The following is a 26,265-nucleotide window of genomic DNA, read 5'->3' as shown; positions in this document are numbered from 1 at the left end:
GGTGAAATAATAGCATTGCCAGGGTCCTTAATAGGATGTGATATGTTAGGTAATAAGAGATACACAGTGGTGTGTGCTTTTTGAATAATTCAGTGTTATTGTAAAGGGAGTCTGTCGAGGATGGATAGAATGGAGTGGCTGGAAAATGAGAAAAGAGGAGGGAGAGATGTGTAATTCGGACACTTCAGAGAGTTACCCCATGCTGGTATTTTCATAATAAGCCACCATTAGCCATGTATTTTTCCAGAACAAATCTGAGTCAATAATTACTCAAACGGCAGGCATTACATTTTTTTCCTGTTGTTGAATAGTAATAAGGACTCACATGCGTGTACCGATAGGACGCATGGGGAGATAGTAGCTCCGATTTGTACTGTCAAAATGCTCACCAAAACAAACAAACTGTTATGAACTGTTACAATCTGTTGTTTAAAACGTAGATTTGCTTGAAACGAAAGTAGAGTCTATCGTGTCAGATATGCATTTACAGGGCGGCCGCGTGGACGTACAAGACAACAGAACTGGCCTTCTGGAAACAAAGGTGCAAACTTTAGAAGATGAACTGGATCAGCTAGAAAACAGATTGTGACAAAATAATATGAGAATATTGTCCCTACCGGAAGACGAGGAAAAAGGGGACATTTCCATCTACGTGATCAAGCTGATATCGTCGGAGGATCTGGAACATTGCCATCGGATCTACAGAGTTCCAAACTGCCTCTGGAAGCAACGTCAGCACAAGAAGTGTTTGTCGGGAGCTTCAAGAAATTGGTTTCCATGGCCGAGCAGCTGCACACAAGCCTAAGATCACCATGCGGAATGTCAAGCGTCGGCTGGAGTGGTGTAAAGCTCCCCGCCATTGAAACAGTGGAAACGTATTCTCTGGAGTGATGAATCATCTGGCAGTCCGACGGACGAATCTACAGTAGGTTTGGCGGATGCCAGGATAACGCCACCTGTTCCAATGCATACAGTAGTGCCAACAGTAAAGTTTGGTGCAGCAGGAATAATGGTCTGGGGCTGTTTTTCATTGTTCGGGAGATGCCCTTTAGGTCCAGTGAAGGGAAATCTTAAAGCCACAGCATACAATGACATTCATTCAACTTTGTGGCAACAGTTTGGGTTAGGCCCTTTCCTGTTTCAGCATGACAATGCCCCCATGCACAAAACGAGGTCCATTCAGAAATGGTTTGTCGATATTGGTGTGGAAGAACTTGACTGGCCTGCACAGAGCACATACCCCAACCCCATCAAACAACTTTGGGATGAATTTGAAAGCAGACTGCGAGCCAGGCCTAATTGCCCAACATCAGTGCTCGACCTCACTAATGCTCTTGTGGCTCTTGTCCCCGCAGCCATGTTCCAACATCTAGTGGAAAGCCTTCCCAGAAGAGTGGAGGCTGTTATAGCAGCAAAGGGGGACCAACAAAAATATTAATGCCCATGATTTTGGAATGAGATGTTCGACAAGCAGGTGTCCACATACTTTTAGTCATGTAGTGTTTGCAAGGATATAAAATTAACGTGCAAAACAACAACTAATAATGGCAAAAATATTACTCTCGATCTACAGCAATCCTTTAAAACTGGACAACAAAAAATATTACTCTCGATCTACAGCAAATCCTTTAAAACTGGACAACAAAAAAATATGAAAAACTTAGGATGCCTAATAAGTGAAAACAAATTACAAATATGCAAAGATAACTGTATTCCACTACTCAACAATATGAAAGCAGATCTAATTAAATGGGGTAATCTTCACATACATTCGGTCATACCAATTACTCCAGCGAAGACATTCTTTAAATAAAGTATACTCTGTCATAAAAATACTTTATACGGGCAAATACATCCATAGAATAAAAAGGAAAGGTTTCCATCTTCTTAAGTCGGATGTTTTTAACCTTCCAGACTTGGAATTGTATCAACTCTCTATTTCCTTGTGACATGTAGTTATATGGACTCAAGAGGGTACATATTGAAGATGCATGTGCTCATCCCCAAAATTGTTTCACGTGTCTATTTTCAAAGGGTAAAGCTAAGAACATCAACAACTTCATAGTTAAGAATGTTAAAACAACATGGAAAAGAAAATAACCATATTTTAGAAGAACTAATAACCACTTACCAAAAAACACAACCTTATGGAACAATCCTTGGATAGTTTTTCAGAATTCACCCATAAATTGTTCCACATGGAAAACTAAAAGGCATAGAAACTGTAAATGACTTTGTAACAGGAAATAAATGTATTTCCATGACAGAATTAAAAAGTAATTTTGGACTGACCAATGTAGTTTCAAATCCATGCAAAAAGTTACATATCACAAAATGTACATTGAAATCTTTTGGACATCAGAGCAACCTTGAAGGATTCGTATTTGAGCCAGAACATGATGTTCATAATGATAGAGAAGACAAAACCTTGCAGGGAACATATCCAACTGACAATCTCTGAGAAAAAAATATGAACTATTGGAAAAAAGAACTGATGTTAACATAAGATGGAGGGAAGGTTGGAACATAACTAACACAAATACAGTTAACAAAAATGTCTGCTTAATTCAGTATAAACTAATGTATAGAATTTAAGAGAAAAAAATTCACACAAGCACAACGGCCGAGTGGTGTATTAAGTGTAAAACTAATAATGACTCAATAATGTAGTTGATGAGATGGGGGTGTGTGCAAGTGGGTCTGGGTAGGGGTGATGTAGTTGATGTTTGTATGATGTTGTCGTTTGTATGTGTATGTTTTGTATTGTTTATAAAGGAAAATCTTAAAAAATATATTTTTTAAAAGTAATAAGGACATACGATGCCTGTCTGAATGCCTACAGTACGGAGAACAACGCTGAATCGATGAGGACTCTCAATCATTTTGGTAAAAACATTCATCAATCCGTCCATCAATCAGTAACCTAGGTCTAGGAGGGAACAATAGAATCATGCCTTTCAGAGAAATGGTACTTCAGTTGGATCCTCTACATCTGTGGATTGAATCCTTCTGATGACCGTGTTGGCAACAAACAAAAATGATTCAAGCAAACCAAAGTATTGTTCAAATCAAATCAAATTGTTCACATGCGCCGAATACAACAGGTGTACACCTTATTGTAAAATGCTTACTGTTGTATTTGGCGCATGTGACAAATATCATTTGATTTGAACAATACTTTGCTTTGCTTAATCATTTTTTAATTACATTTTTCTTTGCAATTGTTGCAATGGGATGTCAGCATAAGTAACCTTCTCCACCAGAACAGACTGTATGTGCTCCCTGATGCCAACTGTTGTTGTCAGTCATTTGTTTATGGAATGGTAAAAATACTATTTAAAGCTTTGCTATCACCATGCCATATTAGCTTCAGTAATGAATAGGTGTGTGCGTATGTGTGTGTGTGTGTGTGTGTGTGTGTATATCTGTTAAAGAGAGAGGGAGAGAGAGTATGCATGTGTTTTCATGTGTATGTGTCTTTTGAGAATGTGTTCACACACCACACACACACACAGAGCTGATAAAAATGAAGTGTGAAAATAAAGAAACACCAGAAGCCATAAAGATCCATTGCAGCATTCTGAGAGAGACAGATTTTCCCTCCATCTGGCATAGAGCTGTCCGTGCATCGCGGCGGTGGGGATACGATACGATAGACAAACAGTGCAGAATAATCAGAGAGACACAGCAGGGAGATCTTGTGAGAATACTGTAGAATACCCTAAAATACTGCTTGCTTAATAAGATACCACTGAGGAGAGGAGAGGAGAGGAGAGGAGAGGAGAGGAGAGGAGAGGAGAGGAGAGGAGAGGGAGAGGAGAGGAGAGGAGAGGAGAGGAGAGGAGAGGGAGGAGGAGGAGAGGAGAGGAGAGGAGAGGAGAGGAGAGGAGAGGAGAGGAGAGGAGAGGAGAGGAGAGGAGAGGAGAGGAGAGGAGAGAGCTGGCGAGAGTGAACACAGAAAGGCTATACTTTATTATAAACCAGGTGGTTTGATTCCTGAATGCTGATTGGCTGAAAGCCGTGGTATATCAGACAGTACACCACGGGCATGACAAAACATTTATTTTTACTGTTATAATTACGTTGGTAAATAGTTTATAATAGCAAAAGGATTTGCTATATATGGCCAATATACCACGACTAAGGGCTGTGTCCAGGCACCAAGCACTCTGCATTGCATCATGTTAAGAACAGCCCTTAGCCTTGTTGCTGCAGCCAATTTCACAGGCAACACAAAATACAGCTGTAACGCAACGAATGGTTATACGTTCAAGTCTTTATTCTGGAACACTCCATTCTATTGTCATGGGAATTTCTAGCTGTCACAAATTTACTTTGGACTTAACAGCTATTTATGGCTTTACAGTTTTGATCTAGAATTCTGCAGATTCATCTGAGCTCTTCGACAATTTATTTACCAATGTATTTGTCTTTTTCCTTACATGTCATTACATTTACAATTGCCTCCAAGTATTCTCTAACCATGTGTCCTTTAGTGGTGCAACACTGTATGATTTGGTGGACTGATTGATGTATCCTCATACAGTAGATGCACAAATACATGGAGTGATTGCTTGATGGCCTGGTTGATAGATGAATAGACTGATAGATGGCCAGTATGGCACCATGCCCTATGGTACCATGCCCTATGTGACCCACCTTGAAGAAGGTCATGGTGGATCCCTCCTCCACCACTCCATACTCTATCCTGGTCTGCTTGGCCAGGTCGTCAGCTGAGTCGATGGGCGACTCCATCCTCTCCACAGTGAGGAAGGCAGCCAGGTTGGCCGTGTAGGAGGAGATGATTATCAGGGTGAAGAACCACCAGATGCCTCCTACGATCCTGGTGGACAGGGCTTTGGGCATTAACTCAGAGCCTGGTCGGGGGCGAGAGGAGAGGAGCAGAGAGAGGGGTCAGCCCCGGCAGGGTCCTGGAGCCAAGAGGAGATACCCAGCAACAACCACCAGAGGACCAGGGCCAGCCCAGACCTCGGCATCCTGCCGGGTCACAGACAACACGCACATGCACACACACTCGACGCAGGCACACGCACATACACACGCACACACCCCCTGGGCATCTAGGGCGGCAATGCATGTTTGGCCCTGTGATGTGCATCCGGCCACATGGTGGCAGTTTGAATCAGGCTTTTACTGTGTGGTCTGGCTGCATATTATTTTAGCATTCACTCACACTGGAGCAAACTGTTGATACACCAAAGCTTCTCTTCTTTTGAGGTGCTTCATCTGAAATCACATCTGACTCAAAATGCCTGCATGTAGATGGTTAGTTTCCAGGCTATATGCTATTCAGAACTTTTGCCTCTTAGTGTGTTCTTGAGGAGGGGTCTGTGTGAGTGGGTGGAGTGAGGTCTTCCTCTGGGGGCGTTGATTGAGGTCTGACTGGGCAGCAAGAAGATCATTCTCCTCAAGTAGTTCAAGGCAATTTAAAGCTGCGATCTCGCACATTCACTCAAAGGCAATGAACTGTGGGAAAGATAGGAGGATAAGAACTCCACTTCTCTCCTTAGGTGAGACTCAATCTCCCACTCATCTCACTCTGCCTCTGCAGTGCCTCTTATAACTTTCTCCCAGTCTGGGCAGTGAGCCGTCACTCAGGGAGAAATATAGTGAGAGAGCAGAGACCTGACAGCCTCGTCCAGTAACATCTGAATTCATGCCCAAAGCCCTGTCCACCAGAAAGAGAGAGAGAAAGAGCGAGAGAGAAAGAGAGAAAGAGCGAGAGAGAAAGAGAGAGAGCGAGAGAGAGAGAGCACTGTGGAGGGGAACAAAGAGAGACACACTGCAGTCAACCCGCTCCACACATCCACCCTCACATCCTCTCCCCCCACTCTCACATGTCTCTTCCCATATCTCTTCTCACTCCCTGATTCTCCTCACCCCACCACCACGCCCCCCACCAGCCAGACACACAGTGTAACATGATTCAACAGCCACACCATCATTACCCAGGATGCCTTGCAGCCCACACCGCTCATTGGTCAAAGCACTCAAATTAGGAAAAAAAGACAAAGGATATGAAAATAAACTCAGAGAAGACACAGTAGCAAGACACATGACATGACCAGGGAAAACAGAGACAGCTTTGTGTTCAGTGGAACAACACTGTCTACCAGCTCAGAGACCTTACCCCGTTGAGGCCATTCAACTCTATGTGACAGACCGACCGCCCGGGAGCGGAGCGCGTCAAGACCAAAGCAACTGAACCTGGTTGGGGCTGACTGTCATGTACCCAAGGTAACGTCATGTCCAAACTGCACATCCCACAGTTTTCTGGGGGCGGGCCAAGCCGCGGGAGCAGGGGAGCCTCTCTACAGTGTAGGCCAGCGTGGGCGTCACAGAGACGCCATGCAGACGGGCACAGTGTGCTCCTCTGTCTCAGTCTCGTCCCCTAAAACCCTCCTGCCCTACAGCCACATCTTCTCAACTACAGGACTTAACACCGTTACATTGACAGTTACAGTATATTCTACAGCATACTTTACTACATCAGATACCCTGGCAGACCCTTGACAAACGTATGAATACATTCCAGCAAGCTCTAGAATATCCATTACACATTTAATATGGCTTAATATGACAGAAGATAACATTTCTCATGCAATGATGCATCTTTAACCTGTGCAATATGTAGAATTGCCTAACACTAATACAGAGGGCAAAAACCTACCCAAATGGGTAACTTCATTATACCCACCTGCACAAGGTGGATAAGAGTCCCAAGAGTTCTAACTGTAACATTTTGTCAATTTCAATTTGTAATATTTTCATAAAACTTACTCTTACAAATCAAAGTATACAAATTATTATACCTGCAAAATAATCACTCAGTCAACTTCATTTAAATGAAGGCTTGCATGCTAACTCATTGCATGCAACCAGCCATCAACAAGGGCCAGGAAAAAAATGTCAGATTCATATCTGGGCAGAACTTTGCTGAGGAAAGTCAGTCCCTTCTATGTTCCATTCCATGGTCCAGATCAGATGCAGGGCAGACCCAGGCCGTTTTAACCATGCTGCAGACCTTCCTGTCATCATCGCTACGGTACCGTAACTAACGCAACTTTCAAATATGTATTACAAAATGCAACATATCTGGTCTTGGCATGCAGTCTCAGTCGAGATTACAAGTCTAAATGAAATCATTTCATTTCATGTGATGCCGTACCGCAGTTCCTTTTGTTTTGTTTAGCTTTTCTCAATCTAAAGACACAGACACTAGTTGAGAAGATATGGCATCGGTTTGGCAGAAGGAAACAAAACCAGACTGAGGCAGGCTAAGAGACAGCACACTGTTTTAACTCTCATTCTCTCAACTGTCTCTGCACCTAGCTCTTTACCTTCTGGCACATGGGGGATAGGACTTACCTGTTCTGGAACCTGTGGGGAAGGGAGGGAGGTGGGGTGGGGTTGGGGACAGAGGAGGGGTACAGTAGATGGGAGATAGGAGAGGGTGGGAGGTCATGCAGGAACAGGGAGGAAAACGCCTGGCTCTCCTATCCTCATTCACCAATCACGCTCATCATTCCTAATCTCAAGATCCCACCCAGCCAATCCACACCAAACTGTGGACAGACGCAACCAAACCAGTCAGTCAGTCTGCTTCCAGCTACATGCACAGAGGCCCCCATGCATGGTCGTGGGCCTGGTTAAGAGCACGTTTGTTCCCCCAGGAAAATAGTGGGATGTGTGCTAAAGGGGGGCAGGCAGAGGCGTCTACCTTGCTGCATGAGAGCTCCAACTCCGAACCAGAAACTATTTAGCAGGGTGAAATTGTTTTCCACTACATCTGAGTCGGGGTTGCAGGGGTGGGGGTTATACCACTCGTAGGGACTAAACCTGTGGCAATCGACAGAGAACACACACATACACACATTTATTTCACTTGTGTTCAGCACTAATAGAACAGACAGACAGTGTTACAGACCAATACTGGCTTGACTTGGCTTACCTGGAGAGATAGGGAAGAGAAACAAAAGTTAGTTAGTCATTGATCACAACAACAAGATGTGATACTTTGGCATCTTGATATTGGGAAAATATACCACATATATTGTCCTACAAGGTAATGCTAGAAATTGTTATTGTAAGCTGATATATTTTAGTTGTTGTTATGACAATTCATCAATTAGAGTGTAACATGACGGTTAAATGAACAAAAGCTGACAAACAGCAAGATGACGTACATCATCACTTTATATGTCACTCAGGTCTGCTTTGTTATTATCTCTTCAACTGTATCATCTCAACTAGATGACAGATGAAGAATTTAAACAGCCCTTGGGACTGTGGAACGTCTTCTCACCACTTGTCAGCCCAAAACACACTGCTCATGTTGGCATGCTCATATCAAAGGCATTTAATCAATGGGATCTGAAAATAACTTAAATGTCACTTGAAAAAAGCACTAATAATCCTTATAATCTACAGATTGCATTAAAATTCAATACATCAAATAGTTCATTTCCATCATGTCTGTCTGTCTGCCTGTCTGTCTGTCTGTCTGACTGCCTGTCTGACTGCCTGTCTGCCTGCCTGACTGCCTGTCTGACTGCCTGTCTGACTGCCTGACTGCCTGCCTGACTGCCTGTCTGCCTGCCTGTCTGACTGCCTGACTGCCTGCCTGACTGCCTGTCTGACTGCCTGTCTGACTGCCTGACTGCCTGCCTGACTGCCTGTCTGCCTGCCTGTCTGACTGCCTGCCTGACTGCCTGTCTGACTGCCTGTCTGACTGCCTGACTGCCTGTCTGACTGCCTGTCTGCCTGCCTGTCTGACTGCCTGACTGCCTGCCTGACTGCCTGCCTGCCTGTCTGCCTGTCTGTCTGTCTGCCTGTCTGACTGCCTGTCTGTCTGACTGCCTGTCTGTCTGCCTGCCTGTCTGTCTGTCTGTCTGTCTGTCTGTCTGTCTGTCTGCCTGCCTGCCTGTCTGTCTGCCTGTCTGTCTGTCTGTCTGTCTGTCTGCCTGCCTGTCTGTCTGCCTGTCTGCCTGTCTGCCTGTCTGTCTGCCTGTCTGCCTGTCTGCCTGTCTGCCTGTCTGTCTGTCTGCCTGCCTGTCTGTCTGCCTGCCTGTCTGTCTGCCTGTCTGCCTGTCTGCCTGTCTGTCTGCCTGTCTGCCTGTCTGCCTGTCTGCCTGTCTGTCTGTCTGTCTGTGCGGTACTCACTCCCACTCACTCCGCTCTGCTCCAACTTCAGCTCAGCTCACTCCTCAAGCAAAGAGATTTCCCATTTATTCATGTTAAATAAAAGTGACATTACATTAGTAAAGGTTGATTGGGCTACAATTAAGCATCCCGACCCCATTTGGTTGTGCTGTAGTTGTGGAATCGTAGGAGCAATATCTTAAGCCAGGCCTCTTTTTCCCCTGGTTTAAGTATATGACAAATCAAATTGAATAGTCGATGGATGTGTTCTGTGGACTTGACTCTCTAGAAACTTTTAAATTCCCCCAAATCTAAATTCCACAAGAATATCAAACGGGAAAACAATCTGATGTTGCAGAGAAACAATTAAACAGTAGACAATCCAGCCTGGCTACTTGTCAGGTTAGTATATCATTTGTTTTTGGGGTGGCTTAGATATAAAGTTATATATTGGTGACAGCTATATATTGTTATATATTGGCGATAGCATTAAGACATTATCAATAATAATGTCTTAATGATACCATTAAGACATTATTATTGATAATATGACAGCATCAGAACATGCACCAATGTCATGAATAATGGGCTTGGCCATTATAATGTGGTTAGTGCACGCTCCCTATCCCCCATGTCACACTCAAGGGGGTATTCTAGTCCAGCTCCAAGACCGCTGAACGTCCTTTAGATCCCACCATTCCTTGCTTTAACACAATCCTTGGCCCTAAATCAATCTGTCTACTCAATTTGCCCCAGATTTGCTTGCTTGTCAGTTTGCAATTCCAAATTGAGTTCATGTGAACTGTGACCTTGGCAAGACGTATGTGACTAGTGACTGGTGCCCCCGGCTGGACCCCCTTAGTGGAGATCCCGCTGAGCAAAGCCAATTACCACACGCCAGGAACACGGATGAGAACACGGATGAGCCAGCTTGTCATCCTACATCCGTAGCTGGCCTGAGGAGAGGGTGGGGTAAGAGGCGGGAATTACCTCACCGCGGTGGGAATACTAAAACATTCCTGTCACCGTACGACGAGAACCACTAGCAGCAGCTTAACCTGCCTCTGAAGGTGGAGCTGCCCGGCCGCTCCGCCAGCCCCATCCCATTCAGTTAGCTGTCAGTTTGATCCAATTACACCGCCCTTACGTTATCTCAGGTCATCAGAGCCACAGAGGGAGAAACTTTGAGTAAGGTCACCGCTGAGCGGGGAGAGAGGAAGGAGAGAGAGAGAGAGAGAGAAGGGGGGGGAGAGAGAGATAACCACAGACAGACGGGCGGGAGGATGGAGGGCAGACAGGCAAGAAGGGAACTCAGCAGCAGAGAAGAAACAATGGCAGGCTTTTATCTTTTTATAAGGTCATCCTGCAGAAAACTCAACAGATGATACGCCTGATAACACCAATGTCAGGGGAGAAGAATGAACACAGAGAGAGCGCTAGAAAGGGGCTGTTGCAGGTCTAGTCTCTTCAATTCTAAATGACTGGGGAAAAGACAAGGCTCTATATCTCTATAGGCTTTATATGAACCTTCCAAGCCATCAACAGCGTTCCAATGGGGCTGTTGCCGTATTCCATACGGCTTGAAAAATAACATTTATATATGTCTGTCTATACACAAACCTCAATCAAATGCTGTTGTTTGCTTCTCTTTTCAGGATGATAAAAAAATCTATATCTGTATTGTAGCATTGAGAGGCCGACAAACTGTTTTACATGGGGCTTTTGAGAGCATACTGAGACTCATTGTAGTAATGGAGGAGATATGCAGAAGAGTCTAATAGAAATTCCATTACAACCCGTGGGAAATGTCTGTTATATGAGCATGTTGTAACATGTTGCAGTTAAGGGTATTAGACTGTGTATTGAACATATGATATACTCTGTTTCACAGTAACACAAACAAAGGAGAGACTGTAATATTGAGGCAGTCTTCTTTCCACCAAGCATGTGACAACAAGATGTAACAATAGTAGGAGACCACATAATTAAAAGATTGGCCGACAGAAAGAGAGAGAATCCTGCATAAATTTGGGGATAAATTGTTGATGATAAGAGAGCTCATTCGCTCCTCTGCAGGTTTTTATCTTTTTAAAATTCATTTGATAAGGAGGAGGCAGGAAATGAGATTCCCCAAACTGTAACAAAGCGATAATGCACAGAGATGGTGTGGAGGTCGTGGGATGTACGATAGAGACTGTTTCACATGTTTCATTTCATCACCTATGTAACAAAGGAAGAAGGAACAGCGTAGGAAAGATATTAGAGGAAAAACAACAACAACACCTACCACAAGCAACAACAACAACAACAACAGCTGGTGATATGAGAAGGGTAACTTATTAAATCGTGTAAATACAGTAATGTGGTGGTTTTCCCACTGTATCCTCCAGTGTTTCTAAATATGGCATGTAGATCAGTTTGCCTAGGGGGAGCCTAAACCAGTCCTTATAATGTCACCATACAGCATTCACACACACACACACACACACACACACACATAAACCCACACACACACACACACACACACGTAGTAGCATAAACCCCCTCACACATACAAAACACACACACACACACACACACACACACATACGTAGTAGCATAAACCCCCCACACACTCATACAAAACACACACAAGCATACATAGATAAAAATGTGTACACACACATATATATGTACAGTTAGCTTAGTGACCTTACCAGAGAACGACTGGGGTCTGTACACTGTACAGTACATGCATGCTACCGAAGCCCTACCATGCCTAGTGTCTAAAGGGAGAATCAAACAGGGTGAAAGATATATTTGAACACTTACCCAACAACACTTACTTACTGTGATCATTTAAAAAGATAGGTGCATATTCTGAACCAACTTAGATGCCAGTTGCAGCGTTTTATTCTCTTGTGTGATCATATCGCCAGTAACACACATGCATTAACTCTAAAACTGTTGAGTATACAACTCAAAGAGTTACGTTCCACCAAAGGTTTTAGAGTTAACATCAACTTTTCTTTGTCTTCTTCTCCAGCGTGCCTCAAACGCCGGCCCTAGTCAGGTGAGAGCAGCCAGATCAAGGGGAGAGATACAAGACCATGGTGCTTGTCTATGGAGCAGCAAGAGGAACTGCCCCTCCCTACTTTCAGGCTCTGATCAAACCCTACAACCCAAGCTGAGTACTCTGTTCTCCTCCCCGCCCACACACACACCAAAAAGCATTTTGTGAACTAACACTGGCACTTAACTTTTTTCCCACTTACTAGCTCTGACTTTGCTACTTTATTGAATAAAAGCATACGTACTATGACTGTGATATGTAGTTGTCCCACCTACCTATCTTAAGATGAACACAATAACTGGAAGCCGCTCTGCTAAATTACTCAAATGTAAATGAGAAAATGTCAAACATTGCACTACTTTCCCATGCCTGAGAACTAAGCCTGAACAAAGGAAACAAAAGATACACTACTACCTACATAAAAACACACTTTGCTAAGCATTACACCACAATACCATTGCTCTTATTTCAATAATAACATCCAGCCTCTAAGGTCAAGATGAAAATATAAGAACGAAATGTACTACTATTGGTCATAAATCATACTAACCAGTATGGTATCCATCAAAATAAAATATCAACACAAAACACTTTATCACATGTAAAAGCTAAATTACATTTAAATCTTCTTCACTACATCATGATTGAATATTTCAATAAAATGCTAGCGCTCTCTGTAAAAGTTCTGCTAAAGTTCCTGCAGGACTGGCCCTATTCTCCACCAGTGGACCAGTGACTGTGTCTGAAATGGCACCCTATTCCCTATATAATGCACTTCTGTTGACCAAAGCCCAGTGGGCCCAGACCAAAAGTAGTGCATCATATAGGAAATATGGTGCCATTTCAGACACAGCCAGTTATTAGGGATAAGAGGGCCATTCTGAGTCAACGTACGCACAAGGTCAGATGCTGATAACTAGCCAATCAACTAATTCTGATGAGTTTGACAACACACACACACACACACACACACCAGCTTACCTCAAGATCTAACACACAACACCTGACCTCAAGATCTAAGACACACCAGCTTACCTCAAGATCTAACACACACCAGCTTACCTCAAGATCTAACACACACCAGCTTACCTCAAGATCTAACACACACCAGCTTACCTCAAGATCTAACACACACAGCTTACCTCAAGATCTAACACACACCAGCTTACCTCAAGATCTAACACACACCATCTGACCTCAAGATCTAACACATACCACCTGACCTCAAGATCTAACACACACCATCTGACCTCAAGATCTAACACACACCATCTGACCTCAAGATCTAACACACACCATCTGACCTCAAGATCTAACACACACCATCTGACCTCAAGATCTAACACACACCACCTGACCTCAAGATCTAACACACACCAACTGACCTCAAGATCTAACACGCACCAGCTGACCTCAAGATCTAACACACACCAGCTTACCTCAAGATCTAACACACACAGCTTACCTCAAGATCTAACACACACCAGCTGACCTCAAGATCTAACACACACCAGCTGACCTCAAGATCTAACACACACCAGCTGACCTCAAGATCTAACACACACCAGCTGACCTCAAGATCTAACACACACCAGCTGACCTCAAGATCTAACACACACCAGCTGAACTCAAGATCTAACACACACCAGCTGACCTCAAGATCTAACACACACCAACTGACCTCAAGATCTAACACACACCAGCTGACCTCAAGATCTAACACACACCAGCTGACCTCAAGATCTAACACACACCAGCGATCTCAAGATCTAACACACACCAACTGACCTCAGGATCTAACACACACCAACTGACCTCAAGATCTAACACACACCATCTGACCTCAAGATCTAACACACACCAGCTGACCTCAAGATCTAACACACACCAGCTGACCTCAAGATCTAACACACACCATCTGACCTCAAGATCTAACACACACCAGCTGACCTCAAGATCTAATACACACCAGCTGACCTCAAGATCTAACACACACCAGCTTATCTCAAGTTCTAACACACACCATCTGACCTCAAGATCTAACACACACCAGCTTATCTCAAGTTCTAACACACACCATCTGACCTCAAGATCTAACACACACCAGCTGACCTCAAGATCTAACACACACCAACTGACTTCAAGATCCAGACTCTCTCTATATTGGGCAAACGAGTAATCAACCTTATAAATGATCAAGCTTGTTCAATTGTCAGCCACCTCTGTCCCTTTTTAAAGTCACTGTCATAACTAGCAGGTTCTTACTGTGCTGATATGATTCCTATGTAGATTCTATCACTTGGTATGTTTGAGGCAAAGTGGAGAAAAAACCCAGAAAAGAAAAGACAGTAGTGACTTTGAGACACTGGAGACAACAGGGAAAAGGGGGGCAGCAGCCATTCACACCAAAGAGCACACACACACACACATGAGCACACACACACACACACACACACAACCACTCAAATGTTTGGACACACCTACTCATTCAAGGGTTTTTCTTTATTTTATATCTATAGATATGATGGAGTGCTGCATCAGATGACCTGGCCTCCACAAGCACCCAACCTCAACCCAATTGAGATGGTTTGGGATGAGTTACACCGCAGAATGAAGGAAAAGCAACCAACAAGTGCTTAGCATATGTTGGAAAAGCATTCCAGGTGAAGCTGGTTGAGAGAATGCCATGAGTGTGCAACACTATCATCAAGGAAAAGGGTGGCTACTTTAAAGAATCTCAATTATAAATATATTTTGATTTGTTTAACACTTTTTGTGGTTACTACATGATTCCATGTGTTATATCATAGTTTGTATGTCTTCACGATGTAGAAAATAGTAAAAAATAAAGAAAAACCCTGGAATGAGTAGGTGAGTCAAAACTTTTGACTGGTACTGTACATACACACATACCGCACACACACAGTCCTGAAACGTCTGGTTTAACGTCTCTGATCATAATGTTTGTGTTTGTGTGCATTATCTCCTGAGCAGCAGATAGTTGTGGCAGACCAGGGAACAGCAGGTATGTGTGGAGACACAGAGACTTCCCAGGAATCACTTAACAGCAGCTGCCTCCCTGCCTGACTTTTAGCTATATAGACTTTTATCTGTGTACCTTTTCCTTCAAAGTTGGTTGCATTATTAAAAGTTTGAGTGAATGTGTTTCTGAATTTTTCACTATGAGGCTAGCTATAAAGTCTGTGTCATCTGAGTGAGTAGATATTGGTAGCAGGTAGTGAGCAGATATTGTCCACTTAGTGTCAAGATCGTAACATAATCACCGAGAGACTATCTTGTTAGACAGATGGGGCAAGGTTAAATAATTAAGACGTTAGCATATAATAGTGTGTGAATGAATTAGCAGTGATTTAGTTTTAGGCTTGGTTTCTGTACAACACTTTGTGACATCAGCTGATGTAAGAAGGGCTTTATAAATACATTTGATTGATTGATTGATTGATTGATTGATTACTGGAACTGACATGTTACCTGGCTATGACAAACAGCACACAACTGACACCCAAGTAAGCCAGCAGAATATACATCCAGATATCGGGTGAGAGGGGGTTGAGAAAGGAGAAGACCCCAGGGTTGGTTCCGTTGGGCTTGCGGTAGAGGATACTTATCCCCAGTGTCATGAAGGGCTTGGAGAAGTCGATGACCTTCTCCCTCACGTAGGTGATGGCCAGGGGAGCCACTGCCAGATCAGCTTTCTGTCAACAGACAACATAAAAGGGAAGAAGGATAGGCTGTAAGTCAGAGACGCAGGAAGCATTTAGAGCCAATCAAATTAAGAAAACAGCGCCTTTACACATCACAGAGTCCGTCACACGGCACTTAGGAGGAAATTTAGAGCCCTTCTAGCTCTTGCTCTCGCTCTCTCCCTCTCCCTCTGTCTGTCTGTCTCTCTCCCTCTCTCCCTCTCTCCCTCTGTCTGTCTGTCTCTCTCCCTCTCTCCCTCTGTCTGTCTGTCTCTCTCCCTCTCTCCCTCTCTCCCTCTGTCTGTCTGTCTCTCTCTGTCCTCTCTCTCTCCCTCTGTCTGTCTGTCTGTCTCTCCCTCTCTCCCTCCTCTGTCTGTCTGTCTCTCTCCCTCTCTCCTCTCTCCCTCTGTCTGTCTGTCTCTCTCCCTCTCTCCCTCTGTCTGTCTGTCTCTCTCCCCTCTCTCCCTCTCTCCCTCTGTCTGTCTGTCTCTCTCCCTCTCTCCCTCTGTCTGTCTGTCTCTCTCCCTCTCTCCCTCTCTCCCTCTGTCTGTCTGTCTCTCTCCCTCTCTCCCTCTGTCTGTCTGTCTCTCTCCCTCTCTCTCTCTCCCGCTCGCTCCTCCACACACACTCTCTCCCTCTCTCCCTCTGTCTGTCTGTCTCTCTCCCTCTCTCCCTGCCTCTCTCTCCCACTCGCTCCTCCACACACACTCTCTCCCTCACATACCCCCCTCCCCTTTTATACAGTGGGACAAAAAAGTATTTAGTCAGCCACCAATTGTGCAAGTTCTCCCACTTAAAAAGATGAAAAATGAGGGGATCACAATGTAGGATTTTTAATGAATTTATTTGCAAATTATAGTGGAAAATAAGTATTTGGTCACCTACAAACAAGCAAGATTTCTGGCTCTCACAGACCTGTAACTTATTCTTTAAGAGGCTCCTCTGTCCTCCACTCGTTACCTGTATTAATGGCACCTGTTTGAACTTGTTATCAGTATAAAAGACACCTGTCCACAACCTCAAACAGTCACACTCCAAACTCCACTATGGCCAAGACCAAAGAGCTGTCAAAGGACACCAGAAACAAAATTGTAGACCTGCACCAGGCTGGGAAGACTGAATCTGCAGCTTGGTTTGAAGAAATCAACTGTGGGAGCAATTATTAGGAAATGGAAGACATACAAGACCACTGATAATCTCCCTCGATCTGGGGCTCCACGCAAGATCTCACACCGTGGGGTCAAAATGATCACAAGAACGGTGAGCAAAAATCCCAGAACCACACGGGGGGACCTAGTGAATGACCTGCAGAGAGCTGGGACCAAAGTAACAAAGCCTACCATCAGTAACACACTACGCCGCCAGGGACTCAAACCCTGCAGTGCCAGACGTGTCCCCCTGCTTAAGCCAGTACATGTCCAGGCCCGTCTGAAGTTTGCTAGAGAGCATTTGGATGATCCAGAAGAAGACTGGGAGAATGTCATATGGTCAGATGAAACCAAAATATAACTTTTTGGTAAAAACTCAACTCGTCATGTTTGGAGGACAAAGAATGCTGAGTTGCATCCAAAGAACACCATACCTACTGTGAAGCATGGGGGTGGAAACATCATGCTTTGGGCTGTTTTTCTGCAAAGGGACCAGGATGACTGATCCGTGTAAAGGAAAGAATGAATGGGGCCATGTATCGTGAGATTTTGAGTGAAAACCTCCTTCCATCAGCAAGGGCATTGAAGATGAAACGTGGCTGGGTCTTTCAGCATGAGAATGATCCCAAACACACCACCCGGGCAACGAAGGAGTGGCTTTGTAAGAAGCATTTCAAGGTCCTGCAGTGGCCTAGCCAGTCTCCAGATCTCAACCCCATAGAAAATCTTTGGAGGGAGTTGAAAGTACGTGTTGCCCAGCAACAGCCCCAAAACATCACTGCTCTAGAGGAGATCTGCATGGAGAAATGGGCCAAAATACCAGCAACAGTGTGTGAAAACCTTGTGAAGACTTACAGAAAACGTTTGACCTCTGTCATTGCCAACAAAGGGTATATAACAAAGTATTGGGATAAACTTTTGTGACCCTGGGGCGGCAGGGTAGCCTAGTGGTTGGAGTGTTGGACTAGTAACCGAAAGGTTGCAAGTTCAAATCCCCGAGCTGACAAGGTACAAATCTGTCGTTCTGCCGCTGAACAGGCAGTTAACCCACTGTTCCTAGGCCGTCATTGAAAATAAGAATTTGTTCTTAACTGACTTGCCTAGTTAAATAAAGGTCAAATTTAAAAAAAAATTATAATAATTAAATTGACCAAATACTTATTTTCCACCATAATTTGCAAATAAATTCATAAAAAATCCTACAATGTGATTTTCTGGATTTTTTTCTTCTCATTTTGTCTGTCATAGTTGAAGTGTACCTATGATGAAAATTACAGGCCTCATATTTTTAAGAGGGAGAACTTGCACAATTGGTGGCTGACTAAATACTTTTTTGCCCCACTGTATGCTCTTTCTATCCCTCCATCTCACATACATCCTTTCCTTGTCTGACGTTGAACCTAAACTAAGGCAACCCCCCCTCCCCATTTACACCCCCACCCCATTTAGAGGATGGATGGTCCTATCAACCACAGCCACTGGGGCAGAGGAGTGTCAGGGTGGAGGAGGGAGGGCGTGAGCGATGGAAGAAGTAGTTCCCAGAAAACAAGATAATGTTCAACCAATCGCCATACTCATAAGAACACAGACATCTACATGTTATATTGTGTCTCTGATCTGAGAGAATCATATTTAGTTGTGATTTGATAACAACCCTATTTCTTCACAACACTGAATCAGGGGTTCTTCTTTTTTATCTACATTCTTCCACAGCCTCATCACTCATATTCCATCCATACGTATCCCTCCTCCATGGCTCAGAGTGCGAGTCCTTCTTCATGTAATACAGTATGTTGAGCTTGACCTTTCAACTGGGCCAAAATCACATCCGAAACATCCCAACCAATCCGGTCTCTCTAATTGGGGTTAAACCTGTGTGGTTGATCAATCTTGGGCTCCATTGTGACACAGGTACATGCTAAACACTCACAGCAAGGTCAGCAACATCATTTCACAATGAAATATCCTGTTTGTCCCCAACAAGGTTGTCATACATCAATCTAGATTGAATGAGGTGGTTTGGTCCCAGCCACTATAATGTCTTTATCTGTTCCATGTCATTTAAGGCTAAGTGAGACACAATAGTATAAAGTAGCAATGCGATTTAGATCACTTAATGTAGCTCATGTCTAGGTCCTATTTCAACTGAATGTATCCAGGTGCATCTACAGTACTCTAGTTCTATGACACTAAGCATTAGTCAGAGAGCACCAGTGATTTCCTTCAACTCCATTTGATTGGATATGTTCAGCTTCTTCAGCTCAATTCACCATGTCCTGGTGAGCCGAGCTAGTGAAAACTCCTGTGAAGGGTTGTCCAGGCCAATTACTGTCTGTTTTGTCCACCACAGATCCTGTCTGCCTACACTATATATGAGTCCCAAATGCCACCCTATTCCCTATACAGTGCACTACGTTAGAGCTCTGGTCAAACGTAGTGCACTACAGCATGTAGGAAATAGGGTGCCATTTGGGATGCATACTTTGCTGTCTAGAGATAGGTGGGTATACATCTACATAACGGCCAACACTCCAATAACCTCGCAGGAATTGGGCCCTGTGTGTGTCAAATCTCTGGGATCCCTCTCCCTCCAGCCTCCGCATGATCAAAACAAACATGGCCGTTGGTCCAGTGTACCACAGTTGAGGGAGATGCAGTGTTATTTAATGGGGTCAGATATTGAGCATTGGCTGCGGCGAGCCTGTTATTTTTCTGCCTGCCTGTGCACAGCTTATACTATCTGGGTCTTACTTTGTCAAACTTAATGATATAGTCCGTGGGCAGAGTGTGTGTGTGTGTGAGTGTATGTTTTAATAAGCTCTGCAGGGGAAACGAGTCAAGCCAGAATCCATGCTGTACACCCGGTCAGGAACGAGTATAGGAGCTGATGTCTCTCTCTCTCTCTGTCTCTCTGTCTCTACATCTACCTCTACCACTCTCCCTCTCTCTACCGCTCCACCTCTCTACCACTCTCTACCTCTCTACCGCTCCACCTCTCTACCGCTCCACCTCTCTACCGCTCCACCTCTCTACCACTCTCTACCTCTCTACTGCTCCACCTCTCTACCGCTCCACCTCTCTACCACTCTCTACCTCTCTACCGCTCCACCTCTCTACCGCTCCACCTCTCTACCTCTCTACCGCTCTACCGCTCCACCTCTCTACCTCTCTACCGCTCTCCCGCTCCACCTCTCTACCGCTCCACCTCTCTACCGCTCTCCCGCTCCACCTCTCTACCGCTCCACCTCTCTACCGCTCCACCTCTCTACCGCTCCATCTCTCTACCGCTCCACCTCTCTACCGCTCCACCTCTCTACCTCTCTACCGCTCCATCTCTCTACCGCTCCATCTCTCTACCGCTCCACCTCTCTACCTCTACCTCATCTTTACCTCTCTACCTCTCTACTGCTCTCCCGCTCTCCACTCTCTACCTCTACCTCTCTACCACTCTACCGCTCCACCTCTCTACCACTCTCTACCTCTCTACCGCTCCACCTCTCTGCGCTCCACCTCTCTACCTCTCTACCGCTCCACCTCTCTACCGCTCCACCTCTCTACCGCTCCACCTCTCTACCGCTCCACCTCTCTACCGCTCCACCCTCTCTACCGCTCCACCTCTCTACCTCTTTACCGCTCTATCTCTCCCGCTCCACCTCTCTACCTCTCTACCTCTACCTCTCTACCACTCTCCCGCTCCACCTCTCTACCTCCCCATTTCTCTACCCTCCCACCTCTCTACCTCCCCTCTCCACCTCTCCACCTCTCACCTCTCCACCTCTCTACCTCTCTACCTCTCTACCGCCCCATGTCTCTGCCTCTACCTCTCTACTGCCCCATTTCTCTACCTCTCTACCTCTCTACCTCTCCACCTCTCTCCACCTCTCCACCTCTCCGCTCTCCACCTCTCTACCTCTCTACCTCTCTACCTCTCTACCGTTTCCCCCATGTCTCCGCCTCCTCTCTACCTCTCCACCTCTCTGGCTCCACCTCTCTACCGCCCCCATTTCTCTACCTCTCTACCTCTCTACCGCTCTACTCTCTACCGCCCCATGTCTCTACCTCTCTACCTCTCTCACCTCTCTACCGCTCTACCTCTCTACCGCCCCCATGTCTCCGCCTCTCTACCTCTCTCACCTCTACCGCTCTACCTCTCTACCGCCCCATGTCTCTACCTCTCCACCGCTCTACCTCCCCACCGCCCCATGTCTCCGCCTCTCCACCTCTCCCACCTCTCCCACCTCTCTACCTCTCTCTACCTCTCTACCGCCCCATTTCTCTACCTCTCTACCTCTCACCTCTCTCACCTCTCTCACCGCTCTACCTCTCTACCGCCCCATTTCTCTACCTCTCTACCTCTCTACCTCTCTACCGCTCTACCTCTCTACCACTCTACCACTCTACCTCTCTACCGTGCTACCTTTCTACCTCTCTACCACAACCTCTCTCCCACTCTACCACTGTACCTCTCTACCGCTCTACCTCTCTACAGCTCTACCTCTCTACCACTCCACCTCTACCTCTCTACCGCTCTACCTCTCTACCGCTCCACCTCTCTCTCTCTACTGCTCCACCTCTGTCTCTCTACCGCTCTACCTCTACCTCTCTACCGCTCTACCTCTCTATCTATCTCTACCACTCTACCTCTACCGCTCTACCTATCTCACCTTTCTACCGCTCCACCTGTCTACCGCTCCATCTCTCTACCGCTCCACCTCTCTCTCTACCGCTCTACCTCTCTACCGCTCTACCTCTCTCTCTACCTCTCCACCTCTCTACCTCTCTACCTCTCTCACCTCTCTACCTCTCTACCTCTCTACCACTCTACCTCTCTACCGCCCCATGTCTCCACCTCTCTACCTCTCTACCGCTCTACCTCTCTACCGCCCCATGTCTCTACCTCTCTACCTCTCTCACCTCTCTACCGCTCTACCTCTCTACCGCTCATGTCTCCACCTCTCTACCTCTCTACCGCTCTACCTCTACCATCTCTACCACACGTCTCTACCTCTCTACCTCTACCGCTCTACCTCTCTACCGCCCCCATGTCTCTACCTCTCTACTCTACGTCTCACCCTCTAGCCTCCACCTCTCTCTACCGCTCCACCTCTCACTCTCTACCTCTCTACCTCTCGCTACCGCTCTACCTCTCTACCCTGCTCTACCTCTCTGCACCGCTCTACCATCTACCGCTCTACCTCTCTACCTCTCTACCCCTCTACCTCTCTCCACTCTACCACTGTACCTCTCTACCGCTCTACCTCTCTACAGCTCTACCTCACTACCACTCCCACCTCTACCTCTACCGCTCTACCTCTACCTCTCTCTACCACTCTACCTCTCTACACTCCACCTGTCTACCTCTCTACCGCTCAACCTCTCTACCGCTCCACCTCTCTACCGCTTACTCTCTACCGCCCCATGTCCCCACCTCTCTATTCTCTCCCTCCTACCTCTCTACCGCGCTACCTTTCTACCTCCTACCACTTCTACCTCTCTACCATCTACCCACTGTACCTCTCATCACTCTACCTCTCACAGCTTACCTCTCTACCACTCACCTCTCTCTCTCTACGCTCTACCTCTCTACCACTCTACCTCTCTCTCTCTACCGCTCCACCTCTCTCTCTCTACCGCTCTACCTATCTACAGCTCTACCTCTCTACCGCTCTACCTCTACCTCTACCTCTCTACCGCTCTACCTCTCTACCACTCTACCTCTCTCTCTACATCTCTACCGCTCTACCTCTACCTCTCTCTCTACCGCTCTACCTCTCTACCACTCTACCTCTACCTCTCTCTCTACCACTCCACCTCTCTACCTCTCTCTCTCTACCGCTCCACCTCTCTCTCTCTACCGCTCTACCTATCTACAGCTCTACCTCTCTACCGCTCTACCTCTACCTCTACCTCTCTACCGCTCTACCTCTCTACCACTCTACCTCTCTCTCTACATCTCTACCACTCTACCTTTCTCTCTACCGCTCTCCGCTCTACCTCTACCTCTCTCTCTCTACCGCTCCACTCTCTACCTCTCTGCTCCCACCTCTCTCTACCTCTCTACCTCTCTCTCTCTACCGCTCTCCTCTCTCTACCTCTCTCACCTCTCTACCGCTCTACCCTCTCTCTCACCTCTCCTACCGCCTACTCTCTCTACCCTCTCTACCTCTCTACGCGCTATCTACCTCTCTACCCGCTCTACCCTCTCTACTCTCTGCATCTCTCCTCTCTACCCTCCCCACCGCCTACCCTCCTCTCCCACCGCTCTACCTGCTCTGCTCTCCCCTACCTCTGCCTCTCTACCCACTCTGCTACCGCTCTACCTCTCTACCGCTCTATCTCTCTACCTCTCTACCGCTCTACCCTCTCTCACCTCTCTATCTCTCTACCCTCTCTACCTCTCTCCCTCTCTGCCGCTCTACCTCTCTACCTCTCTACCTCTCTACCCTCTCTACCTCTCTACCTCTCTACCTCTCTACCTCTCCCTACCTCTCTACCCCTCTACCCGCTCTACCTCTCTACCGCTCCACCTCCTCTCTCTACCTCTTGCCTCTCTACCTCTCTACTCTCTACCTCTCTACCTCTCACCTCGCCGTCTCTCTACCTCTACCTCTCTCACCTGTCTCTACCTCTCTAGCCGCTCCCATGTGCTACCCCGCACTCTCTACGCTCTACGCCCCATGTCTGCCCAGCCTCTCTACACTCTCTCTCTCTACCGCTCTACCTCTCTACTACATCTCTCTACCTCTCTGCACTCTCTCTACGCTCATCTCTCTACGCCTCCAGCTCTGCTCTCTACCTCTCTCACCTCTCTCTCTACCTCTCTACCTCATCTCTCTACCTCTCTACCTCTCTGCTCTCTACCGCTCTACCTCTCTAGCCCTCTCTCTCCGCCTCTCTCTCCTCTCTACGCTCTACCTCTCTCACCTCTCTGCCGCTCTACCTCTCTGCCGCTCCGTCTCTCTACCCTCTCTACCCTCTCTCTCTCCGCTCTGCCTCTCTACTGCTCTACCTCTCTCTCTACCTCTCTACCTCTCTCCCTCTCTACCTCTCCTACCTCTCTACCGCTCTCTCTCTCCTCTCTCCATCTCTCTGCCTCTCTACCTCTCTCTCTACCTCTCTACCTCTCTATCGCTCCCTCTCTCTACCTCTCTCTCTCTCCTCTCTGCCTCTCTCACCGCTCTACCTCTCTCTCGCTCCCATCTCTCTACCTCTCTCTACCTCTCTACCCTCTCTCTACCGCTCCTACTCTCTCTACTCTCTCTCATCCCCTCTCTACCCTCTCTACCCGCTACCTGTGCTCTACCTCTCTGCCGCTCTGCCTCTCTCCCACTCTACCACTGTGCTCTCTGCGCTCTACCTCCTCTCTGGCTCTGCCTCTCTGCGCTCCGCGCTCTACCTCTCTACCGCTCTACCACTCCTACCGCTCTCTCTACCTCTCTACTGGCTCTACCTCTACCTCTCTCTACCGCTCCACCTCTCTACTGTCTCTCTACCAGCTCCACCTCTGCCTCTCTGCAGCTCCTACCTCTCTATCCACTCCTGCTCTCTCTCTCTACCTCTCTACCGCTCTCACCTGTACCTCTCTGCCGTCGTCTACCTGCGTCTACCGCTGTAGCCTGTACCTGTCTGCAGGCGCATGATGTCCTCTGCATCTGCGACATCTTGCCGTCTTACATCTCTGCATTGATCGTCTGCGTCTCTCAACCTCTGCTGCGCGTCATCTATCGCTCACACCTGCCGGCTCTGCCTCTCTACTCGCATGTCCCACCTCTCTGCCTCTCTACCTCACTCTGCCCTCTGCTCTCTACCGCTCTACCTCATCTCTCTCTACCGCTCTACCTCTCTGCCGCTCGCTCCTCTCTCTACCTCTCTACCTCTCTGCTCTGCTCTACCTCTTTACCTCTCCACCTCCATCTCTCCTACCTCTCTACCTCTCTACCTCTCTACCTCTCGTCTCTGCCGTCTCTGCCTCTCTACCGCGTCTGCCCACCTCTCTACCTCTCTACCTCTCGCGACCTCTCTACCTGCTCTGCCTCTCTACCAGCTCTCACCTGCTCTACTACCCCATCTCTTACCTCTCTACCTCTCTGCCGCTCTACCTCTCTGCGCCCCATGTCTCTCACCTCTCTACTCTCTCTCACCTCTCTCCCGCTCTCTCTCTCTACTGCTCTGTCTCTACCTCTCTACCTCTCTACCTCTCTACCGCTCTACCTCTCTACCGCCCCATCTCTCTGCCTCTCTCTACCTCTCTCTCTCTCTCCCGCTCTACCTCTCTACCGCCCCATGTCTCCCTCTCTACCTCTCTGCCTCTCTACCACTCTCTACCTCTCTGTAGCATGCGCGCATACAGCATCTGTATCTCAGCATGTCTTTCCATCTGCTAGCCGCGCATGTGCGACTAGCCTGTCTGCGGTGTAGCACGTCTGCCACGCATCTTAGCCTCTCTTGACACGCATATCTGTACGCTAACTAGCACGTCTCGAATAAACCTACGTCTTTCAGGCTCTGCCAGCTCTGCTCTCTGCGCGCTGCCTGTCTACCTCTGCTGCTCCACCTCATCTCTCCATCTCTACCATCTGTGCTCTCTACCGCTCTACCTCTCTACAGTCTCTACCTCACTGCCACTACACTCCTCTCGCTCTACCCGCTCTGCTCTTTCTGCAGCTCCACCTGTCTGCCGCTCCGCCTCTCTGCGCTCCCACCTCTCTCTCTCTGCTACCGGCTCTGCGCTCTACCCGCTCTACCTCTCTCTCTACTGCTCCACCTCTGTCCTCTCTACCACTCTACCTCTGCCTCTCTACCGCTCTACTCTCTCGCATGTCTCCACCTCTCTGCACTCTACCGCTCTGCGCTCTCTCGCCTCTCTGCAGCACGTGTCTCCGCCTCCACTCTCTGCCGCTCCACCTCTCTCTCTCTCTACGTCTCTACCTCTCTGCACGCTCTACCATCTCTACCTCTACCTCTCTACCTTCTCATCCATGCTCTCTACCTCTCTCACCTCTCTACATGAGCTCTACCTCTCTAGCCGCTTTGTCTCCACCTCTCTACCTCTCTGACTCTCTGCCTCTCTACCGTCTCATGTCTCCGCCTCTCTACCTCTCTCGACCTCTCTATCAGCTCTACCTCTCTACCGCCCATCTCTCTACCTCTCTACCTCTCTACCTCTCTACCCTCTGACTCTCTACCGCTCCATGTCTCC

The 26,265-nt window shown here is 47.0% G+C and overlaps 1 protein-coding gene across 3 annotated transcripts in view; it reads right to left on the bottom strand.

The window, feature by feature from the left end:
* LOC112222782 (glutamate receptor ionotropic, kainate 2-like) overlaps positions 1-26,265 on the bottom strand; it is a 246,155-nt gene that overhangs the window by 44,667 nt on the left and 175,223 nt on the right. For all 3 annotated transcript variants that reach the window (XM_042304836.1, XM_042304834.1, XM_042304835.1), the window contains 3 exons: positions 15,707-15,930; positions 7,742-7,860; positions 4,660-4,877 (listed from right to left, as the gene is read on the bottom strand). In XM_042304836.1, coding sequence (XP_042160770.1) covers positions 4,660-4,877; positions 7,742-7,860; positions 15,707-15,930 — 561 coding nt within the window. The remainder of the gene's footprint in view (positions 1-4,659; positions 4,878-7,741; positions 7,861-15,706; positions 15,931-26,265) is intronic.

This window comes from Oncorhynchus tshawytscha, linkage group LG23 (genome assembly GCF_018296145.1).
Source record: "Oncorhynchus tshawytscha isolate Ot180627B linkage group LG23, Otsh_v2.0, whole genome shotgun sequence".
NCBI classification, from domain to species: Eukaryota; Metazoa; Chordata; class Actinopteri; order Salmoniformes; family Salmonidae; genus Oncorhynchus; species Oncorhynchus tshawytscha.
Note: the sequence above shows the minus strand (reverse complement) of the source record. Positions and strands in the feature narration are given on the sequence as shown.